Source organism: Triticum dicoccoides, chromosome 7B (genome assembly GCF_002162155.2).
Source record: "Triticum dicoccoides isolate Atlit2015 ecotype Zavitan chromosome 7B, WEW_v2.0, whole genome shotgun sequence".
Classification (NCBI taxonomy): Eukaryota; Viridiplantae; Streptophyta; class Magnoliopsida; order Poales; family Poaceae; genus Triticum; species Triticum dicoccoides.
Window position 1 is genome coordinate 264,208,823 of NC_041393.1, and position 21,188 is coordinate 264,230,010.

General features: G+C 46.9%; 2 protein-coding genes and 1 pseudogene across 3 annotated transcripts; all 3 read left to right on the top strand.

The window, feature by feature from the left end:
* The first annotated feature begins 717 nt into the window (after positions 1-717).
* Positions 718-6,532, top strand: LOC119335576 (O-fucosyltransferase 6-like). Of its 2 annotated transcripts, XM_037607688.1 has the most exons (10): positions 718-1,064; positions 1,153-1,215; positions 1,749-1,839; positions 2,034-2,110; positions 2,929-3,017; positions 3,128-3,311; positions 3,810-3,991; positions 5,125-5,227; positions 5,320-5,651; positions 5,751-6,532. In XM_037607688.1, the coding sequence occupies exons 1-10, from the start codon at positions 867-869 to the stop codon at positions 6,244-6,246; spliced, it is 1,815 nt and encodes a 604-aa protein (XP_037463585.1). In that variant the 5' UTR covers positions 718-866; the 3' UTR covers positions 6,247-6,532. The 2 variants fall into 2 exon arrangements, with proteins under 2 accessions (XP_037463585.1, XP_037463586.1); XM_037607689.1 differs by lacking the exon at positions 1,153-1,215.
* A 341-nt stretch (positions 6,533-6,873) lies between these two features.
* Positions 6,874-12,753, top strand: LOC119335575 (probable rhamnogalacturonate lyase B). The gene is made up of 17 exons (XM_037607687.1): positions 6,874-6,984; positions 7,703-8,014; positions 8,153-8,240; positions 8,775-8,896; positions 9,047-9,100; positions 9,209-9,328; positions 9,414-9,533; positions 9,625-9,766; positions 9,856-10,026; positions 10,212-10,367; positions 10,736-10,842; positions 10,998-11,091; positions 11,186-11,327; positions 11,414-11,570; positions 11,649-11,765; positions 11,860-11,986; positions 12,110-12,753. The coding sequence occupies exons 2-17, from the start codon at positions 8,001-8,003 to the stop codon at positions 12,377-12,379; spliced, it is 2,001 nt and encodes a 666-aa protein (XP_037463584.1). The 5' UTR covers positions 6,874-6,984; positions 7,703-8,000; the 3' UTR covers positions 12,380-12,753.
* A 445-nt stretch (positions 12,754-13,198) lies between these two features.
* Positions 13,199-19,544, top strand: LOC119339413 (annotated as a pseudogene).
* Positions 19,545-21,188: the final 1,644 nt, after the last annotated feature.

The window sequence follows — 21,188 nt, forward strand, 5'->3', positions numbered from 1 at the left end:
TATGATGGTTATAGTACATTGAGCGCTCATGAATAACGATATATCAGATGGCTGATGAAGTCTCGATTGATGACAAGATGACAAGGTTCGAGATGCGCTTTACCTATATTGTTAGATGGCCATAGTTAATTCTTATGTCCATATTTCCCTAGTTGTTAAGAACATTTGCCCATAGTGCACAAATTTGAACATTTGTGCAGAGGTGAACAAATACCTCACTTTAAAGTCACAATGGGCCAACCAAGTGTACTAGAATTATGTCAATGCTCTCACAAGCCAACCAAAACCTAAATACTAAGGAAATGAATCCATGCACATTAGTGATAAATCTCTTTACATTTGTGAAAAATATATTTGTTCAACATTTCAATGTGAATATCAATATTCTATTGGATGGAGGTCTCAAATGTAAATGCATTCATTCGACATTTCATGCCACATTTATTTTTTATTCATTTGGCGATACACATTTATCTTCATGGAAAGTAAAAACGCGCGCAACAACGCCGCGCGGCGTAGTTATAAAAACAATAAAATGCAGATAAAGCACAATGATTGGATACAAACTCATTGAAATTATGTAGCGAGTCTAATTTCTGAATAAACTAGGGACACCGTTGGTCGAAGATTTTGCATCTTGTACCGTCGAATGCGGCCTACGGACACGACACGAGTGGCAGAAAAGAAGATCAAAACCGCGATGCAGCTTAATTAGTACACTCGCCGTACGCTTGTATACTACTCCATCTCGAAAGTTCAAGCACGCTACTGATCCGTAGGGCTCCCATGTCGCCGAGACTACTTCTCCGCCGCCGTCGCCGCGGCGCTCTCTCCCTGCCCTGAGATCTCCGTTCGCCGGACCCGGGATGGTCCTGCCGCGCCGGCGCGGCGGCCACAACCACCACCCGTGCCCGTGCCCGTGCCCGCGCCGCGCCGTTCTGCCGGCAGCGGCGCTACTGCTGCTCTTCCTCCTCGCCGCCGTCACGCTGCTCTACGTCTCTCCGCCGCCTCTGTCCGACCACCCGGCCCTCGCCTACTCCCGCCGCCGCTCCCCGCATGCTCTGGTACTCCACTGCTACCCCTACTTGCTTCTACCTTTTCCTTTACATCTCTCGATCTAACTCGTGGAGTTCCACGCGTGTGCTTTCGCAGCTGAACAGCTCTGGTGGCGGCAGCCTAGTGGAGCCCGGGCGCCGCGAGATTTCCCGGGTTCCAGTAAGCATGTGCTTCCCCGCTTAGGTTAAGCGAGCTAGTAGTTCCTTGTTGTGTTCAGTATTCACCCAATCGATTGTAGCTTTGAGGGAACCAAATCAATTGCACGTAATTGTTGTGTTCTGTTTGGTGGAGTATTGACTTACTGACTTGAGTACGCTGCATTGCTCCTGTCTTTGTAGCCAATCGATCAGTCTATATGGTTATTGCTTTAATTGGGAGATATAAGTGAACTAGGTTTAATTTCGTGTGCCATTGCAAGTAAATTAGTTGGTAGCAAGCTATTTGGCTGAGCTCCCTTTCTATCTTATTTCAGAAGGACCTATATTTGCATGCTCCAGGGTATTTCTGAACTTGTTTCCATGGGTTTGTAGAGGTGTGAGTTAAAATGGATTTTTGTTATTCTGTGCCGCTGCAGATTATTTTCAGTCTAGACCATTTCCCCTTTTGGTAAACCTTTTTTTCTGGCTAAAGTATGTTAAAATAGAACTTTGTTTTCAGGATTGCTTAGTTAGTTTCAATTTCTCAAACTGCAGAAAGGTGGTTGGATTGCGACAGATGGCCTCTGGGGTTCGAAGCTCGCTAGCAAATTCTATGGGTGCAGCAACTCAAGCAGCAAGTTTCTTGGTGCGCAATATTTTTTGCCATAGATGGTTGATTAGAATTTGCGGTACCCACATAGGCCATTTCAGATATTACATTTGTTCTACAATCTTATAATGCATATCCTGGAAATGGTGTTGGTGGTAGCGGTGCCTTTTCTTTGCTGTGCTGGGCTAGCCCCCCCATCGCCACCGCCTGAAGTGTTTCAAATTGTGCAGATTCAGGTGTTATGACACATCCAGACCGATATTTGATGATTGTTACAAGTGGAGGCCTCAATCAACAGAGAACAGGGGTAAGACATGTGCAACTGCCACATCTTCCAGCTCGAATGTTATAATGCATGTAGATGTGTATGGCAAAACATGTAAACAACCAGTTTAAATATGTATATGAAGAAAGCCTACTGTCTTAATACGCTCTCATTCTCTTAGTGCTAGAGCTTGAGTTTGTTTTTGCAATATTATTATTTCATTTACTCTATCTGCTCCAAAATACCAAGGGTTCTTCTCCAGGTTTACTATGTTTTAGATATCCCGATTATAAATGAAATAATCATTAGGAAGTATATTTTCAAGTGGCTAAACTAATACTGGATTCAGTATTAGAACTGAGCTGCAAATGCATAACCAAGCTAACTTATTGATACACATATGCCAAGTTGCTTGCGTTTTTGAAATTTGAAAAGATGTGGTTTCTAGGCAATATCACCTGAAGAAGCAGGTAGCCTATTGCCCACATATCCAGAATTAAGCGTGCAAATATGGATCATATCTTCTCATGAGTATTGTAAGTAGTACTTCATATAAAACACAAGTTAGAGCTTGTATTCTCTTGCAATATTTAAAACCATTAGTAATATTAAGTCAGACTTTGAACAGTATAGGCTAATTCTGTGAACAGTTAGGCACCTCCTGAGTATAGTAGTGTGTAAGGATGTGGCAAAGCTTGAAGTCTGAGGTCTCTGCAATTTTATTTTGAAAGTGAGTAAGCTTAGGAGTGTCTCTTCATGTTTCACAGCTAACTCTGTAGTAGCTATGTGTGTTTTCTGATTACATATTATGATGTTCATAACTATGCCCATTATCCTGATTAATGTGTGCTTCTTCTCAGATAATTGATGCTGTTGTTGCTGCACGTATTTTAAATGCAACACTCGTTGTTCCCAAATTGGACCAAACCTCCTTCTGGAAAGATGCAAGGTTTTTTCGAGCAGCAACAATTTCTCATCCTAGCCTTCTAGGTCTGCTCATGTTTTTAAGAAGACTGAAATGTGTTGTTTGTGTTTATACCATTTCTCTGCACTCTGCAGTGACTTTGCTGAAATTTTTAACGCCGACTGGTTCATCTCATTTCTATCAAAGGATGTAAGGATTGTGAAAGAGCTTCCAAAGATAGGAGGTAAACTGTGGGCTCCTCATAGAATGCGTGTGCCCCGCAAATGCACTCAGCGATGTTACTTGAACCGTGTGTTGCCTGCACTTATTAAGAAACATGTAAGTATTGTAGATAGCAATGTTTGTTACTGACATAAGTTATTTGATGTGTTGTTATCACTTGCATTAGCCTACTATGCATCCTCATTTGGATGGTATGAACTGTGAAACAGAGGCATTTCGTATGCAAGTATACGAAAGGCCCCAATAGTACATATGCATGTTTATATTAAAAGAGTATGTACATAAAAGAGGAGTATGTACAAGGCATTTGTAGACTCTATGCTGTGGAGCACTAGGACAATAGGTTATGGAGCTATACTTAAACCTGAATTTAGACAACAACCTGCATGATCATATTGTTTTTCAAAATGACTTCTTCTGCTGGGAAACTGTTAAGAACTCTTTTTGGTAAAGAAAATGTTACTACTTCATTTTGTTAGCATTTTCCGAAGCTGTAGCCCCCTATTAGAAGTTGTTTTTGTGAAAATGTAAGAGACTTAATTTCTGTGGTTAAATTACTAGGGTAGCTTATATCTCTTCTTTCACCTGATGCAGGTTGTTCGACTAACAAAATTTGATTATAGGCTAGCAAACAGGTTGGATTCTGATCTGCAAAAGCTGAGATGCAGAGTTAACTACCATGCATTGAGATTTACTGACCCAATAAAAGAAATGGGTGAAAAGATAGTACAGAGAATGCGGGAGAGGAGCACATATTTTATTGCTCTTCATTTAAGGTGCTCACACTTCAAATTCTCATGATTCAGCTCACATTTTTCTTTGATGCCAAGTGAGAGAAAGCTTACTGATATACGACCTACTGATTTGGTATTGTAGATTTTCAAATTTTGTTCTATAAAGTTGGTCAAACATAGAGAAGTTTGATTTTTCAAAAAAATTATACACTATACTTTTGGAAAGGAGGGAGTATTAGGTTATCTCATTCTGTGCTGTGAAGAGCATAGTTTGATATGAGTCAAAACAGTTTAGAGCACAAGGATCGGTCCACCGGGCTGGGGATGAGCATAATGCCAGCTTCTTAGCAAGTATGTTATTGATATTTATGAGCATGATGCTTTGTTTACCAGGAACATCCTAATTGAGCATAGTCTAGGGGGGATGTACAAAGGAGCAAGGGAAATGTCTATAAGTTGCTGGTCAACACTCTCTACCTAATAATAATATTATAGGGAGGAGGCTTTCTTGATTGTTGGTCCGTCATCAGAACTACCCTCGAAATTAATAAAAATTACCCATCATGCCACCTATAAGTGATGGGAAAACGGTTCAATGTCCTCAGGCCCGTTCCGGATGTGTTTTGATCGCTAGAAAGCGTTCTAGAGCCAAACACCTCTGGCTCTGATCGTTAGGTTGGGCTGACAGCCCATTTAGTGGAGATGCAAGCCCGTTCAGGTGAGAATCTACCCCAGGTCAGTAGTTGCTAAAACGCTTGGTGGGCCAGCCTGTCAGTGCTCGCACACTTCTCTTTGTGCGCTCTTCCTCTCTGCTGTTTGCTCGAAGGAGAAAAATAAATTGAGCACAAACCGGCTGCTGCTCCCATAAAAAACCCCAGCTGCTCCTCACTTCAGGAAAAATCGTCCGCCTGGTTTTCTGACGACTAAAATCATTATGAAAAAACAATTAAGTATGGTCCTCTGTATATTTGGCTGCTAGATTCGTAGTATTAATTGCACGCTTGGCTGGTGAAGTAAACCGTCTATTTTCTCCATCAGCAATTGTGATTTTTGGCCCTACTTCTCAAAACAAAAATGCACTATCAAAGCTACAAAAATGTTTACCCCAATTGCTGTGTACTCCTTTTTTTGTGGGGATATTTAGTTTTAATGTTGTTAATGTTTTGTGATGCCAGATTTGAACCAGATATGCTTGCCTTTTCTGGGTGCTACTACGGTGGTGGAGAAAAGGAGAGGAGAGAACTTGGTGTGATACGGAAGAGATGGAAAACCTTGCATGTGTGTATGATATCATATTGTATTGTTAGGTTCTTAGTCATGAAGTCACATATAAATATTATGAGTGTAACTTTTGCTATTTTACATTTCAGGCTAGCAATCCAGAGAAAGAAAGAAGGCACGGTAGATGCCCACTAACTCCTGAAGAGGTGGGGTTGATGTTGAGGGCACTGGGCTACAGAAAGAATGTTCATATTTATGTTGCCTCTGGAGATATATATGGTGGGGCAAAGACATTAGCACCCCTGAAAGCGCTCTTCCCCAATCTTCATACCAAAGAAACAGTAACAAGCAAAGACGAGCTGGCTCCGTTCTCAAAGTACTCATCTCGCATGGCCGCACTTGATTTCATTGTCTGTGATGGAAGTGATGCTTTTGTGACTAACAACAATGGTAATATGGCCAAAATTTTGGCTGGGCGAAGGTATAACCTTATTCTGCTGATATCCCTCGGTTGTCATCATGGTTTTCCTTCTATAGGGATCTATTGTTAATTCTGAGCATGTATTGGTGGCCATGGCAGGAGATATCTTGGGCATAAGAGAACGATCCGACCAAATGCGAGAAGGCTCTACTCCTTATTCTTGAGCAGAGGAAACATGTCCTGGGATGCATTCTCCTCCAAAGTGCACATGGCCCAGAAAGGATTTATGGGGGAGCCCAAAGAGCTGAGGCCAGTAAGGGGGGAGTTCCACGAGAACCCCTCGACATGTATATGTGAAAACACCGATCCCAAGACACCGACCAAACCTAACCCTCGAAGTGAGCAAGGATTGAGTAATGGCACCGAGGGTAGGAAAGCCATTACAGAGCCCACAGTTGCTAATCATACCAACGAGGAGTTGGGAGGATCCAGTGCGGAAGAAGATGACACTAGCGAGGAGAAAGAAGACGACACTAGTGCGGAGAAAGAAGATGGCGCTAGTGAAGAGAAAGAGGAGATAGTTGACCCGGAAGTGGAGGATGATGCGTTGGTGAGACCAGATGATCCTGAGCTGGAGGAGGTTCTTTCAGATTAGAGATGAGTTACCCAGGCCATAGGTAGATGTTAACCAGCCGGCAGAGTTTTGGTGAGCAGCTGATGGTTTTTTGCCCCTTTAAATGTACATATTTTGTGTGCTGTGTAAAATAACCCACCCCCCTTTCTACTCTAGTTAGCTTGAAGTGTAGCCTCGGCTTTCGTTAGTCCGGTATCATAGCGGCTGTGCGCTGATCTCGTTGAGTTTGTAATGTGTGTGGTATGCTGTAGCATGCGCTTGTTTGTGTTTTATTCACTTTTCTGAAACTCTCTCTGGTGGTGTCTAAGATGCACATCTCTGGCTTATTTTTGCAGCATGGGCATTTGAGCAGCACACCCGCGGAGTCTGCATTTCAGCAAATCTGCCAGGCCAAGATACCTTCTGTCCGTTCAACTTGTTTATGAATGAGTCCTTAAAAAAGGGATGATTGCAGCCGATGAAATATGGTGGGTTCTTTTGATATCCCAATCACGTGCCAAATGGCGTCCGTCCTCGCTCTGCTCCAGCCAACAGCAAGATGCTACTCCCCCGACCTTAATATGGCACTCCTTTCGTTCCACAATATAAGATCGTTACAATAGAAACCGAGCTACTCTGTCGCTCAAGCCCTGAAACATTTCAGCTCCGACGAGTATTTTGTCCTTCAATCTTTAGAGCAGCCTGGATTGCGTTCTCTTCGAGGTTGAAGTGTTGAACAAAAAACAAAGCAAGTCCTCTACAACAATCTCCATGTCCAAGGTAGCACTACACTATTCTCCTGTGATCTATCTATCCATGTAGGACGCTTGTAGCTTCCTGGGAGATTCTTGCTCCTCCTTGTCCCTGCCTCTTGTATCTACTACTAGTTCCTACTCAAGTTCCAAAGCCACAAGGCTTTTGGCATGGATTGGCCAGCCCAGCCGCCCAGGTCGGTCTCTTTGCACCCCGTGACCGTGAGCGGGAGCAGCTCAAGGAAAGTCTATGTATGTAGCATGGGCTTGGAATCGGATCACATGACATGATCACTGTTTCTCTGCTACTGCTTGCAGTGCCCGTGCTCCATCCTCAACTTGTCAACGCTGTATGCATGCGTCGGTCCATGGCCTTCTTCTTCCTGTTGTTTCAGGAAAGAAAAACCCTCCTTGAATCATTGTTACTACTATTCTCACGGCCGCTAGCTGTGACTTGGGCGGTGCGTGATCCATCTCCAGTTTGAGCGTGACGTGGTAGCCATGGCGGTCCACATCTATCAGTACGCGCTTCACCGTCCGGCCACTGTAACGACTTCATTTTCTGTGATAGTGTGAGATATGTCTTGTGGTTAGGTTAGGCACGTTACGTGCTTTGAAATGCTAATATACAATAATTCAAGGAGTTGTCTCGCAAGAAAAATTATATTAGTTGAAGGAGCTGCGCGATGATCGATTAGCGGGCATCTTTTTGACAAGGACATACTTACATGTCTCTGTTGCTGCAGGCCGCTGGTGGACATGTAGTACTACATATTCCATCGTCTCCTCGGCTGCCGGCCGCACTTGAGAGAGCCGCCAACTGTTACCGGCCAACAACCCGTTGAAGAGAGGCAGGGCGGACCACGCCATTGCCGCACCTCCTCCTTGGCTTCAACTCCACGCACACATGCATGCTTGCTTTCCAAACCAAGGGATAATTGGCCGCCCATCCATCTAAACATCGCCACCACACACCACACCACATTATTCTCCAGGCACGCACAAGGATCGATCAGTGGAGGGGATCCGTCGTCCTCTCACCCCATGGCGAAACTTAGGTACTACTTCTGCTTCTTCCACTGCATGCATGGCCACGGGTGCACTGCCATTAATCTTTGCTTGCTGTGCTTCATCTTCGCTCCACTCAGTCAGTTTCTATATAAACGTAATGCTGCTTTCTCGTCTCTCCGGAGCAGCTGCAGGAGCCTGGTGCGCTGTTGTTTGGGCCCTCCACGGGAAGGGGAAGCCATGGACGGTGTTAAGCTCAAGGTCACCAGCAGATACGTAAGCGCTCATCTTCTGCCGTTTGCTTTGCTGCTTAAGCTGTTTATTTGGAGTGTGAGGTTGGCAACATGCATGTGGATGCATGTGTTTCTGTGTACTGTATGTATATATATATATATATATATATATATAGGGAAAATGCATCCTACTACCGGGTGTAGTTACACCCATTTCTCATATACTACCATGTGGTAGTATATACTCTACTTTATTACTTTTAGTATGCTCATATACTATATCTAAGATACTCCAAAGCGAATTATGTGAAAAAATTGCATGTGAGCCCATGTTTTTATAATATTTGTGAAATACGTACATATTTGTACGTAAAAAGGAGTATGCTCAAAATATACTACATACTACATAAAAAATAGTATATATACTACCTAAACATTCTTACATACTACATACTACGCGTACATACTCTCCGATATGATAGATACTACCTAGAACGTATGAAACAAAAGTGGGAGTAACTACACCCGGGTGTAGGAAAAATTTGTCCTATATATATATATATATATATATGTGCAGGTTATAGTTAAAAACGACATGTTTGAGCTGACGCTGTCCAACCCCGACGGTATTGTAACTGGCGTGCGCTACAACGGTGTGGACAATCTTATGGAGATTCTTAACAAAGAAGACAACCGAGGGTACCAATCTTACTCAGCATGCATAGTCTCTAGGAATGACCAATTATTTTAGTTAGAGCTTCAGCTTATAGGTGTGGTGGTACTGCTATATCTGCCGATTTGTCTTGTATCTTCGAGGCGAGGTGAGCTAAGCGATGCATCTTGTGTCAGGTACTGGGACATTGTTTGGAATCCACCAGGACAGCGAACTGGAATATTTGATGTGTAAGAAGAGGAGCTCGACTTCATTCATTTGCCCTCTTTTTTTTCTATTTTCTTCTCTTGTTTTTTTTTCTTTCGAAAAGGAGGTTAAAAGTGAACGCTTGCACGCAGGATCAAAGGCACAGAGTTCCGCATCATACATCATGATGAAAACCAGGCTGAGGTCTCCTTCACCAGATCATGGGATCCTTCTCTCGAAGGGAAAGCTGTTCCGCTCATCATCGACAAGAGGTGACTGACTGATGAACAAGCATAAATTTGGAGCTGGGGAAAGTCATGCTTAGCTGAGCAAGCATCTCTGTATGTACAAGTACAGGTTCATCGTGCTTCGCGCCTCCTCGGGATTCTACACCTATGGAATCTATGAACATAAGGAAGGGTGGCCTGATTTTGGCATTGGGGAGACCAGAGTGGCCTTTAAGCTTAGAAAAGACAAGTTGGTTCTCCACTTTAAGATACTCCTAGAATTTTTGCTCTTCACTTATTTATTTTTCTTCCCACTGAAACTATGTGTTGGTGGAATGCAGGTTCCATTACATGGCAATGGCTGACAACAGGCAGAGAATAATGCCGATGCCTGATGACCGATTGCCTCCCCGCGGCCAGCAATTAGCGTACCCTGAGGCTGTCCTCCTTGTGGACCCAATTAATCCTAAACTCAGAGGGGAGGTAAGCTAATAGAGTCACAATAAGATTATCCATGATAAATATTTGACTTCATTCTGAATAACCTCTACATTACTCATATGTTTGTCAAGGTCGATGACAAGTACCAATACTCGTGTGAAGACCGATACAATAGTGTCCATGGATGGGTGTCATCTGATCCTCCTATTGGCTTCTGGCAAATCACGCCCAGCGACGAGTTCCGTACCGGAGGACCTCTGAAGCAGAACTTGACATCTCATGTCGGGCCCACTATGCTCGCAGTAAGTTCAGACCTTGACAGAAAATATTTACTCTGCTTTACTATTTTATTTCTTTATAATTAGCATGTTGTGGCTGCTTCATAAAAAAAGTCATTATAATGATCTGGAATCTAACAAGCTAGAATTGAGCTCAGATGGATACTAATATGCAACCAGTTCTGAAAGGCCTTTTTATCTGGTGCTAGATGTTTCTTAGTGCTCATTATGCTGGGGATGACCTTTCGCCCAAGTTCACGAATGGAGAATACTGGAAAAAGGTTCATGGACCGGTGTTCATGTACCTTAACTCCAGTCAGGATGGATCTGACCCAAGTCTACTATGGGAGGATGCAAAAGTTCAGGTGATTATAGTTCAGCAAATAAATAGTACTTTAGGGTACAATTCAATTTTTACACAACAGAAGAGCACTCATAAGATAGTACTCCCTCCGTTCCTAAATATAAGTCTTTTTAGAGATTCCAATATGGACTGCATATGGAGCAAAATTAGTGAATCTACACTCTAAAACACGTCTATATACATCCGTATGTAGTCTATATTGAAATCTCTAAAAAAGACATATATTTAGGAACTGAGGGAGTATAATTTATGAAATGACAGCAATTATGGCAGAATGACTGGCTTATATTCTTTATATTGTTATGAACAGTACATAAGTAACTCGGTCGGTACTTGATGTCATCTTTAATGTTTATCTTGGAAGATCAGGTGATGATGGAGAAACAGAACTGGCCCTATGATTTTGCACTTTCAGAGGATTTCCAGAAGACTGAGCAAAGAGGCTGTATCTCTGGTAGATTGCTTGTAAGAGACAGGTAGTACATAATGGTGGCACCTCCCAGTTATGCACGACCAGATAGGGTTCACACTTCACAGTAACTTTACTTTTTAATTACCCTAGACCTAGTTCAAGCACCATAGATATGCATATCTTACTTACTAATGGTTGCTTCACCATATATATGATCAGGTATATTATCGAGGATGAGGATCTTTATGCCGCATCAGCCTATATAGGCTTAGCATTACCAGGAGAGGCTGGATCGTGGCAAAGAGAGTGCAAGGTACGTACCATATGCTTACAAGCTAGTATAACATTACCACATGCTTATATGGTCAGTATTATTGTGGATAATGGAGTTTTTCCCTGAGTTACAGGGATACCAATTCTGGTGTCAAGCAGATGCAGATGGTAGCTTCTACATAAAGAACATTGTAACTGGAAACTACAATCTATATGCGTGGGTTCCGGGTTTCATCGGGGACTACAGATTCGACGCCACACTAACAATATCTTCAGGTTAGTCTGGCTTAGTACTAGTTGCAGCCTGCCTCTAACCTGAACGATTGGTGTCCTGACAAGAGATTGTTAGCAATGGTGTTCAGGGGACGACATTTATCTGGGTGACCTCGTGTTCGAGCCACCGAGAGACGGCCCGACCATGTGGGAGATCGGAATACCCGATAGGTCTGCCGCCGAGTTCTACGTTCCAGACCCCAACCCCAACTATGTCAACAGACTGTTCATCAACCATCCTGACAGGTGAAAGAAACCTTTGCGTCCAGCAGTTAATCGTCAAGTTGTTTCTAATCACACGGTTGTCCCGGGTGTTACATACAGGTTCAGGCAGTATGGGCTTTGGGAAAGGTACGCAGAGCTGTATCCGGACCGTGATCTGGTGTACACCATCGGCGAAAGCAACTACGCCACTGACTGGTTCTACGCTCAAGTTACCAGGTGACGCCTGCCTGTCTGTCTGTCTGTGTGTGTGTGTTGTTCAACCAAGTGTTGTTTGCACAAAACAATAGCACTAAGCTGAACTGAACTGCAGAAGAAGCGATGGGGATACGTACCAGCCCACCACATGGCAGATAAGGTTCAGCCTTGACGCCGTCCCTCCCAACAGCACGTACAAGTTCCGGGTGGCGCTCGCGTCTTCAGCCAACGCTGAACTGCAGGTTTCTGAATCTTGAGAACCAACCCCAACGTTTCGTTTTGCTGATGCTGATGCTGGTTGGTTGGGCTTGAGTCCTCTCTTATCATCATCATCATCACCATCGTCCTGTTGCATGCATTTCCAGGTCCGTTTCAACGATGAGGCACGGGCTGTGCCTCACTTCACCACGGGGCTCATCGGGCGCGACAACGCGATCGCGAGGCACGGGATCCGTGGCCTCTACTTTCTCTTCAGCGTGGACGTGAGGGGCGCCTGGCTTGTCCGGGGGACGAACACCATCTATCTGAAGCAGCCCAGGAACCAGAGCCCGTTCCAGGGGGTCATGTACGACTACCTGCGTCTGGAAGGACCCTGTGTTGTGCCTGCCGCTAACTCGAGCCCAAAAGCTAATTGATTAGTAGCCTGCCTTAGCCGTATTGTATTTGTATATTTGTATATGTGACGCCTAGCTAGCTAGTACAGCTGTAATGTATATGATGCAGCAGAGCATCCATCTACTACTCCCTCCTCCCTCCGATTCAAAATAAGTGTCGCAGTTTTGAACTAAACTAGGGTTTAGTTCAAAATTGCGACCGTTATTATGGATCGGAGGTAATAATGAATACTACTCCCTCCGATCCTTATTACTTGTCGCTGGTTTAGTATAAAGTTGTACTAACTTTGTACTAAACTAGCGACAAGTAATATGGATCGGAGGGAGTACATCATGCATGATGTATCTATACGCTCTCTTTGTTTCAGCTAGCATATATGCCACTGTGTCCTCAACTCTGTTTTACTACCGTGGTGTTTTTTCTTTTGAAAAAAAGAGTTTTGGTGTTGTAATGCCAAAATCTCACCGCAGCTAGCTAGCAGTAAAGTTTCCTAGTAGCCGTATAGTACGTAGGAGTACTATACAATCCAGGGTGCATGTTACAGGAAAAAAAAAAGAATGATTCTACTTTTGGATGTGGCTCTTCCTGGCGGGAAGGGAGACATGAATGGAACTCGACGACATTCCTCGGCCACATGCGCGCCGATCGTCCTAGCCGCAGAGAAGGCCGTTTCAGGTCCAGGTGTCCGGCCCCGAGCGCGCCACAACAGCCACCCCATCCACCCTACTCAAACCCGCAGGCCAATCGGGCGCCGCAGATCGTGATTTCAAGGATAAGGACGTGGCCCCCTCCCTCCCTTTGGCGCGCGCGGCCTGGTATTTAACTTCCTTTCCTTCCTCCTCTCTTCCTCACTCAGCCACCCATCAGTAGCAGCGGCAGCCGCACATCAGCAGCTTGCTCTGTTCCATCCGGCAGCAATGGCGGCCACCACCATGGCGCTCTCCTCCCCCGCGATCAAGCTCGCCGGAGCCTCCTACGCCCTCGGCGGCAGCCGCATCACCATGCGCAAGACCGCGCCCAAGGCCGCCGCCTCCAACAGCCCGTGGTACGGCCCCGAACGCGTGCTCTACCTCTCCCGAGCTACCTCAGCGGCGAGTTCCCGGGCGACTACGGGTGGGACACCGCGGGGCTCTCCGCTGACCCGGAGACCTTCGCCAAGAACCGCGAGCTCGAGGTGATCCACTGCCGCTGGGCCATGCTCGGCGCGCTCGGCTGCGTCTTCCCCGAGCTGCTCGCTCGCAACGGCGTCAAGTTCCGCGAGGCCGTCTGGTTCAAGGTTGGCTCCCAAATCTTCAGTGAGGGTGGCCTCGACTACCTCGGCAACCCTAGCTTGGTTCATGCTCAGAGCATCCTTGCCATCTGGGCTTGCTAGGTTGTGCTCATGGGCGCTGTCGAGGGGTACCGCGTTGCCGGTGGCCCGCTCGGAGAGATCGTCGACCCACTCTACCCCGGTGGCAGCTTCGACCCCCTTGGCCTAGCTGACGACCCCGAGGCGTTTGCTGAGCTCAAGGTGAAGGAGATCAAGAACGGCCGCCTTGCAATGTTCTCCATGTTTGGATTCTTTGTGCAGGCCATCGTCACCGGCAAGGGCCCGCTCGAGAACCTCGCTGACCACCTCGCCGACCCCGTCAACAACAACGTGTGGGCCTTTGTAAGACAATAAGTTTTGGGGAACCAGCACAACCCTCTAGGGGTGGCTTATCTCATTATATATAATGGTTGTGTTACAATATGTACCATATACGTACATAGGTACAGAAGCTATACATAGTCTAATACCCTCCCTCAATCTTAGCCACTTTCTAAAGAACTGAGAAGGGTAAGATTGCGCCTACAAGCCTCAAACTGTGGCAGCTGTAAAGGCTTAGTGAAGATGTCTGCAAGTTGATCCTTAGATGAGATAAACTTGATCTGGAGTTGCTTCTGTGATACACGTTCCCGTACAAAGTGATAGTCAACTTCAGTGTGTTTCATTCGGGCATGAAATACTGGATTTGCAGAAAGGTATGTAGCACCGATGTTATCACACCAAAGAATAGGAGGCTGTGGTTGAGACAAACCCAACTCCTGAAGCAAAGACTGCACCCAAATAATCTCTGCAGTAGCATTAGCCACAGCCTTGTACTCAGCTTCAGTACTGCTACGTGACACAGTAGCCTGTTTCCGAGCACTCCAGGCGATCAAATTAGAGCCAAAGAATACTGCATAACCCCCCGTGGATCGCCTGTCATCTGGGCTACCAGCCCAATCTGCATTAGAGAAGGCCGAAAAGTCGGCCGAATATGCATACCAAATGTCAGGGTGAACTGAACATAACGAAGAATGCGTTTAACAGCAGCCCAATGAGTATCTCTAGGAGCCTGAAGATACTGACAAACCCTGTTAATAGCATAAGAGATATCTGGTCTCGTGATCGTCAAGTACTGAAGTCCACCAACAATGCTCCTGTACTCTGTGGCATCCGCAGGAGACAAAAGCTCACCATCAACAGCTGTTATCTTGTCGGTAGACGACATGGGTGTGGTGGTCGGTTTGCACTTTAGCATGCCAGCTCTCTGTAACAACTCCAAGGAGTACTTCTTCTGCGTAAGGACAAGACCAGTAGCACGAGAAGTGACCTCAACTCCAAGAAAGTAGTGAAGCTTCCCAAGATCTTTGACCGCAAAATCAGCACCAAGAGAGCAGACAAGAGCATCAACAGCATACTGAGAAGAGCTGACAAGGATAATATCATCGACATATACCAAAAGATACATAGTGACTTCTGGCTTCTGTAGAAGAAATAACGAAGTGTCAGCAGTAGACGGCACAAACCCATGAGCACGAAGGGCAGAGGCAAGGCGGGCATGCCAGGCACGAGGAGCTTGCTTCAAACCATATAGTGCTTTGGAAAGACGACAGATATAGTCAGGATGATCAGGATCAGAGAAACCAGGCGGCTGTTTCATATAAACCTCTTCCTCCAAAAATCCATGTAGAAAAGCATTCTGCACATCAAGTTGACGAAGTGACCAACCACGAGAAACAGCAATGGAGAGAAGAAGCCGAATAGTGGTAGGCTTGACGACAGGACTGAAGGTGTCCTCATAGTCAAGACCATGACGCTGCCGAAAACCGCGAGCAACAAGTCGCGCTTTGTAACGCTCAATAGATCCATCCGAATGCTTCTTCACTTTGAATACCCATTTTGAGTCAATAACATTTACCCGTGGTGGTGGAGGAACGAGAGTCCATGTCTTGTTACGAAGAAGAGCATGAAACTCCTGCTCCATAGCCTCTCGCCAATGTGGAATGCGCAGGGCAGCCTGATATGAGCGAGGCTCAGAAGATGGATCCACAACAGCAGCAGCCAAACAAGCAGCCAACCAAGCAACCGTACCATCCTTACGTTCCTTAGGTTTGAAAATGTCACTGCGACTGCGTGTATGTGGTCGAGACACAGGAACCACCGAGGTCGACGGAGCAGCCTGCAACGGGCTGGAGGACGGCGACGTTGACGAGTCAGCCGGTGACGAGGAGCCAGTCACGGTAGCCTCGGACTCGGTTGGCGAAGAAGGCCGACCCACCGACGAAACCGGCAGAGCAGACGAAGCAGCTGGCGACTCCGGCATCACAGACCGGGCCGATGGCGAGCTCGGCATAGTGGGCCGTGGCGCGGCCGGTGTCGCGGGCCGATCCGCTGATGAAGGCGACGTGAGGACCCGAGCCGCGGGCGAAGACGGCGTGACGGGCCGAGCCGCAGGCGAAGACGGCGTGACGGGCCGAGCCGCGGGCGACTCGGCGGCCGCTGGCGAAACAGACCGAGCAGTGGAGATGCTCGGCGCGACGGGCTCATCGGGTGACCATGCATGGGCACGCGAATCGATGCCATGCAACATAGGGCGATCGACGTGCCCACCAGAAGACGACGATGATGATGGTGAATCCTCCAACAGCTCCAAACGAGCTCCACGTCCGGTTCCTGCACCATGGTTAGGTAACAGCAAAGGAGAGTATGCAACATCATCAAATTGGTCAGAAGCAACAGAGGATGAATGCAGGGATGGTGGTTCGACAGTGGACACAGGAAGGTTGGCAAAGGGAAAACATGTTCATCAAACACGACGTCCCGAGATATATAGACACGATTAGTGGGAACATGAAGACATTTGTAACCTTTATGAAGAGAGCTATAGCCAAGAAAAACACACTTCTTAGAACGAAACTCAAGCTTGCGCTTGTTATATGGACGAAGATGCGGCCAGCAAGCACACCCAAATACCTTGAGAAAGGTATAATCAGGTTGTTCATTAAGGAGAACCTCAATGGGAGTCTTCATGTTTAAAACACGAGTAGGAGTACGGTTGATGAGAAAGCATGCAGTGGTGAAAGCATCACTCCAAAACCGAAACGGAACAGATGCATGGGCCAAAAGAGTAAGACCAGCTTCAACAATATGACGATGCTTACGTTCGACTGAACCATTCTGCTGATGTGTATGTGGACATGCTAAACGATGAGCTATCCCAAGCGACTGAAAGAAAGAGTTGAGGTTGCGATACTCGCCCCCCCAGTCTGACTGGACATGAACAATTTTGTGCTTGAGAAGACGTTCAACATGTTTTTAAAACTGAACAAAAATATCAAACACATCAGATTTGCGTTTAATAAGGTAAAGCCAGGTAAAGCCAGGTAAAGCGACTATAAGCATCAACGAACTGATATAGTAATTATGACCACTGACAGAAGTCTGAGCAGGACCCCATACATCTGAAAACACAAGTTCTAAAGGATGTTTCACCTCACGACTGGACTCCGAAAAAGGAAGTTGATGACTCTTCCCCTGCTGACAAGCATCACACACTGCTACATCTTTATGACTAGACAAACTAGGAAGCTCATGACGACGCAAAATATGACGGACAATAGGTGTGGCCGGGTGACCAAGACGAGCATGCCACTGTGACGGAGAGACCCGAACTCCACTGAAAACACGAGCGACACCAGGATGCTCCAGACGGTAGAGGCCCTGGCACAACCGCCCACTAAGAAGAATGTCCCTCGTGCCCCGATCTTTAATAAAAAGATCAAAAGGGTGAAATTCACAAAGCACATTATTATCACGTGTGAGTTTAGGAACTGAAAGAAGATTACGGGTCACAGATGGAACTCGAAGAACATTGCGAAGCTGAAGACTCCTATTGGCATGTCTAGTGAGAAGAGATGCTTGACCAATATGAGAGATGTACATACCTGCTCCATTGGCGGTGTGGATCTTGTCGGAGCCATGATAGGGTTCACGAGTGTGAAGCTTCCCCATCTCGCTGGTTAGATGCTCTGTCGCCCCAGAGTCCATGTACCAGTGTGGATCGATGGAGTAGGACTGAGTGTGTCCCTGTTGCTTCTGCGGCGCGGGACGATCAGCCATGGCGACCTGACGGGCATTGTTGCGTGTATCTTTGCCATCATTGCCAAGACCAAGGAAGCTTCGCTGGAAGCGTTTATGACACTTGGAGGCCCAGTGCCCATCGCGGCCACAAAGCTGACACACACGTGGACCGCCAGCCCCCAATAAGGTCGCAGTAGGTGGGGGGGCCGAGGCGGGCGATGGTGGCAGCCCCAAGGGAGACCGGGGTGATGAAAAAGAGCGGCCACCCTTGGTGGCGGCGTTGGCCGAGAGGGAGCCAGTGCCCCTGGTGCGGCGAGTCTCGACCCGTTGCTCAGTGAGAAAGAGCCGAGAGAAAACCTCATGTGCCAGCATGGGTGTCGAGTTGCCCCGCTCGTTGATGATCTCGACTAAGGCATCATACTCCTCATCAAGACCATTGACAATAAACGAATTGAACTCGGAGTCGGTGAGGGGCTGTCCAATGGAGGCCAATGTGTCGGCGAGGCCCTTGACCTTGTTGTAGAACTCAGTGGCAGTGGAGTCAAGCTTCTGACACTCTCCAAGCTGACGACGGAGTGCAGAGACACGAGCCTGGGACTGCGCTGCAAAGGTGCGCTCAAGGATGGTCCAGGCCTCATGAGACGTCTTCACGAAGACAACAAGGCCGGCAACTGCCGGCGAGAGCGACCCCTGGATGGAGGAGAGGTTCGCCTGGTCCTGCCCCGTCCAGACGCGATGGGCCGGATTGTAGACCGGACCGTGCACGCTGTCTACCAGCGCGGGTGGGCAGGGAAGCGATCCGTCGACGTAGCCTAGCAGGTAGTGACTCCCCAAGAGCGGGAGAACCTGCGCACGCCAGAAGATGTAGTTGTCGGCGGAGAGCTTGATGGTGATGAGATGACCGAAGTGAAACGGCGGCGGCGAAGACAATCCCATCGAGGAGGCTGCCTGGGGTGCAAACACCATGGAGGCAGCCGGAGGCACCGAAGCCGATGCGGGAGGAGGCGGGACCGCAGCCAGGGCGGGCGCCGCAAAGCTCGCGGCCGGTGCGGACGCCGCAAGGCCCGCGGCCGGGGTGGACGCCGCCAACCCCGCCAGCGGGGCAATGTGATCCGCTTGCGGCAGGAGCGGCGGAACGACGCCTGCGGAGTCCGCAGCGGACGGCGGCGCCGCGGTGTGGACCACGAGGTCACGCCCAAGCGAGGGCGCCGGCGGCGTGGAGAAGACGGAGCCGATGCTCCTTGTCCCGATCGGAGCCGGAACAGAGACGGCATCGAGCGGGAGGTTGAGCAGAGCCGCAAGAGAGGCCGGGAGGAAGCCCGCAGCAGTGGAACCGGTGGTGGCGGCGCTCGACATGGCGGCGGCGCGATCGGTGGCACGGCGGCGGCGGTGAAGGCGGCGGCGGCTGCGGCGGCGGTGCGGGTATTAGGGTTTAGAAGCGGAAGCGATCGTAACCTAGCGTGATACCATGTAAGACAATAAGTTTTGGGGAACCAGCACAACCCTCTAGGGGTGGCTTATCTCATTATATATAATGGTTGTGTTACAATATGTACCATATACGTACATAGGTACAGAAGCTATACATAGTCTAACAGCCTTCGCCACCAACTTTGTGCCCGGCAAGTAAACACATGAAAATCGACTTCTCAGGAGTATATATGTGTACTCTGGATGTATGATTAATATCTGACCGTTGATGTTGTACACTATCAAAGATGTTTACAAATAGGGCCCATATGGAACATGAAATGTCTATATGAGAAATGCATGGTTTTCATTTTTCATATGAATATGAGTGGACATTAATTTGTTCAGGTTTGCTGCACATCAAGTACTTGAATTTTTCTTTTTTTGGCGTCATTCACTTTTCGCTATGTGCGAGGCCGAAGGCCAAGACAGCGTGAGGAGCGGCAGCCACGCCAAGGCCAAACCGTGGATAAGCAGGAGTCGGCAATAGCTGTCGAGAGAGAGTTTGAAACTTCATGAGTGCGGGTTGGGAGGGGGGAGAGTCGTAGTTGGAGCTGTTCATTGGGGTGGGGCTTAGCGAGATTGCCGGGGGAGGTTGAGGGGAGGGCGAGGCGGCGCACGGCAGCGCCCGTTGGCCGTGGGGGTTGGATGCAGACAGCTAGGGCTGGGTTGGAGGGGCGGCTGCAGGAGGAAGAAAAAAGGAAGATGAACAATATGTGATCTATTTTGGGTCGCTGGATGAAGATCCAGTGGTTGTGAATAGTGACTGACTCATAGATGAGATTTTCAGGTACTGAAACCTGACGGCGCTCCCTTAATTGTTTGTTGGTTGGTTATCAGTTTCTCACTTTAGCTGTACTCGAGTTGGCCGATGAAGTTCAAAATACCTTTGTTACATTTTTGTGCCAAGTGTGAGACAAACCCCCACTTGCTCGTCAATTGCACTTTTGTCAATGCTTGGTACAGCGGGAATTACTCCAACACCACATATGATGCTTTGGGTCCGATTGTTATACGAAAAAAAACTGCTCCACACATGATAATTATGGACCGATCCTTGTACGACAAATCAATCCAGCCACGATCAACTCTTCAGTCCTACTCCCTCCGTCCGCGAATAAGTGTACATCTATCTTTTGTTTTAAGTCAAAGTTTTGAAACTTTGACCAATTTTATAAGGAAAAACAGTAGCATTTATGGTGTTAAATTAGTGTCACGAGATTCATTTTGAAATGTAGTTTCATAATATATCAATTTGATATCATATATGCCAGTACTTTTTTCTATAAAGTTGGTCAAAATTTTAAATTTTTGACTTTGAATAAAAGGTAGAAGTACACTTATTCACGGACAGAGGGAGTAGGCATGTATGGTCCTATCTTAAACGTGGTGCATATATCGGCTGACATGTGCCGTGCGCATCACACGATTCTTGTTATACGATGGTCAGATTAATGGTTGTGGCCCCAAGTATGTTGTACTTACATGGATGGCTGCGATCTTACGAAGATTGTACCAATTGTATCGTACGTGCAGCAGTTCTCATATTTGCCACACTTGTCACATGATTTGGATAGACAAATTTATTGGACACCCACCATTACAGAAATTCATTCGTCCCAAGATCTCACAAGAACAGGCGCGCTAGCAATTAACCCCTTGGACAAATCCATTGTAGTTTTTTGATAGTTTCCAAGTTTGGACAAAAGGTATTTCTAGTGTACTCCCTCCGTCCGGAAATACTTGTCCTAAAAATGGTTATATCTAGATTTATTTTAGTTATAGATACATCCATTTTATCCATTTCTAGGACAAGTATTTTAGGACGGAGGGAGTAGCATTTGCAAGCTTCTATCCATTGCCGGTTTCGATCTTGAGAGTCAACTTCCATTCAAATATTCCACTATATTTTGCAGATAATATGTAGAGTAAGGAAGATTTGTGAGGGTGGCTATTTTAACGCTTGCTATCCATAACCGCAGGATCAAGTG

What these genes read in the sequence shown, in the direction of transcription:
- LOC119335576 (XM_037607688.1), top strand. Translation starts at nt 867, where the DNA reads ATGGTCCTGCCGCGCCGGCGCGGCGGCCACAACCACCACCCGTGCCCG. An exon ending in GCCGCTCCCCGCATGCTCTG is followed by an intron (nt 1,065 to 1,152) that starts GTACTCCACTGC and finishes GTGCTTTCGCAG; the next exon opens with CTGAACAGCTCTGGTGGCGG. An exon ending in TCCTTCTGGAAAGATGCAAG is followed by an intron (nt 3,018 to 3,127) that starts GTTTTTTCGAGC and finishes TGCACTCTGCAG; the next exon opens with TGACTTTGCTGAAATTTTTA.
- LOC119335575 (XM_037607687.1), top strand. An exon ending in CCGCTCATCATCGACAAGAG is followed by an intron (nt 9,329 to 9,413) that starts GTGACTGACTGA and finishes GTACAAGTACAG; the next exon opens with GTTCATCGTGCTTCGCGCCT. An exon ending in TCGGGCCCACTATGCTCGCA is followed by an intron (nt 10,027 to 10,211) that starts GTAAGTTCAGAC and finishes ATCTGGTGCTAG; the next exon opens with ATGTTTCTTAGTGCTCATTA.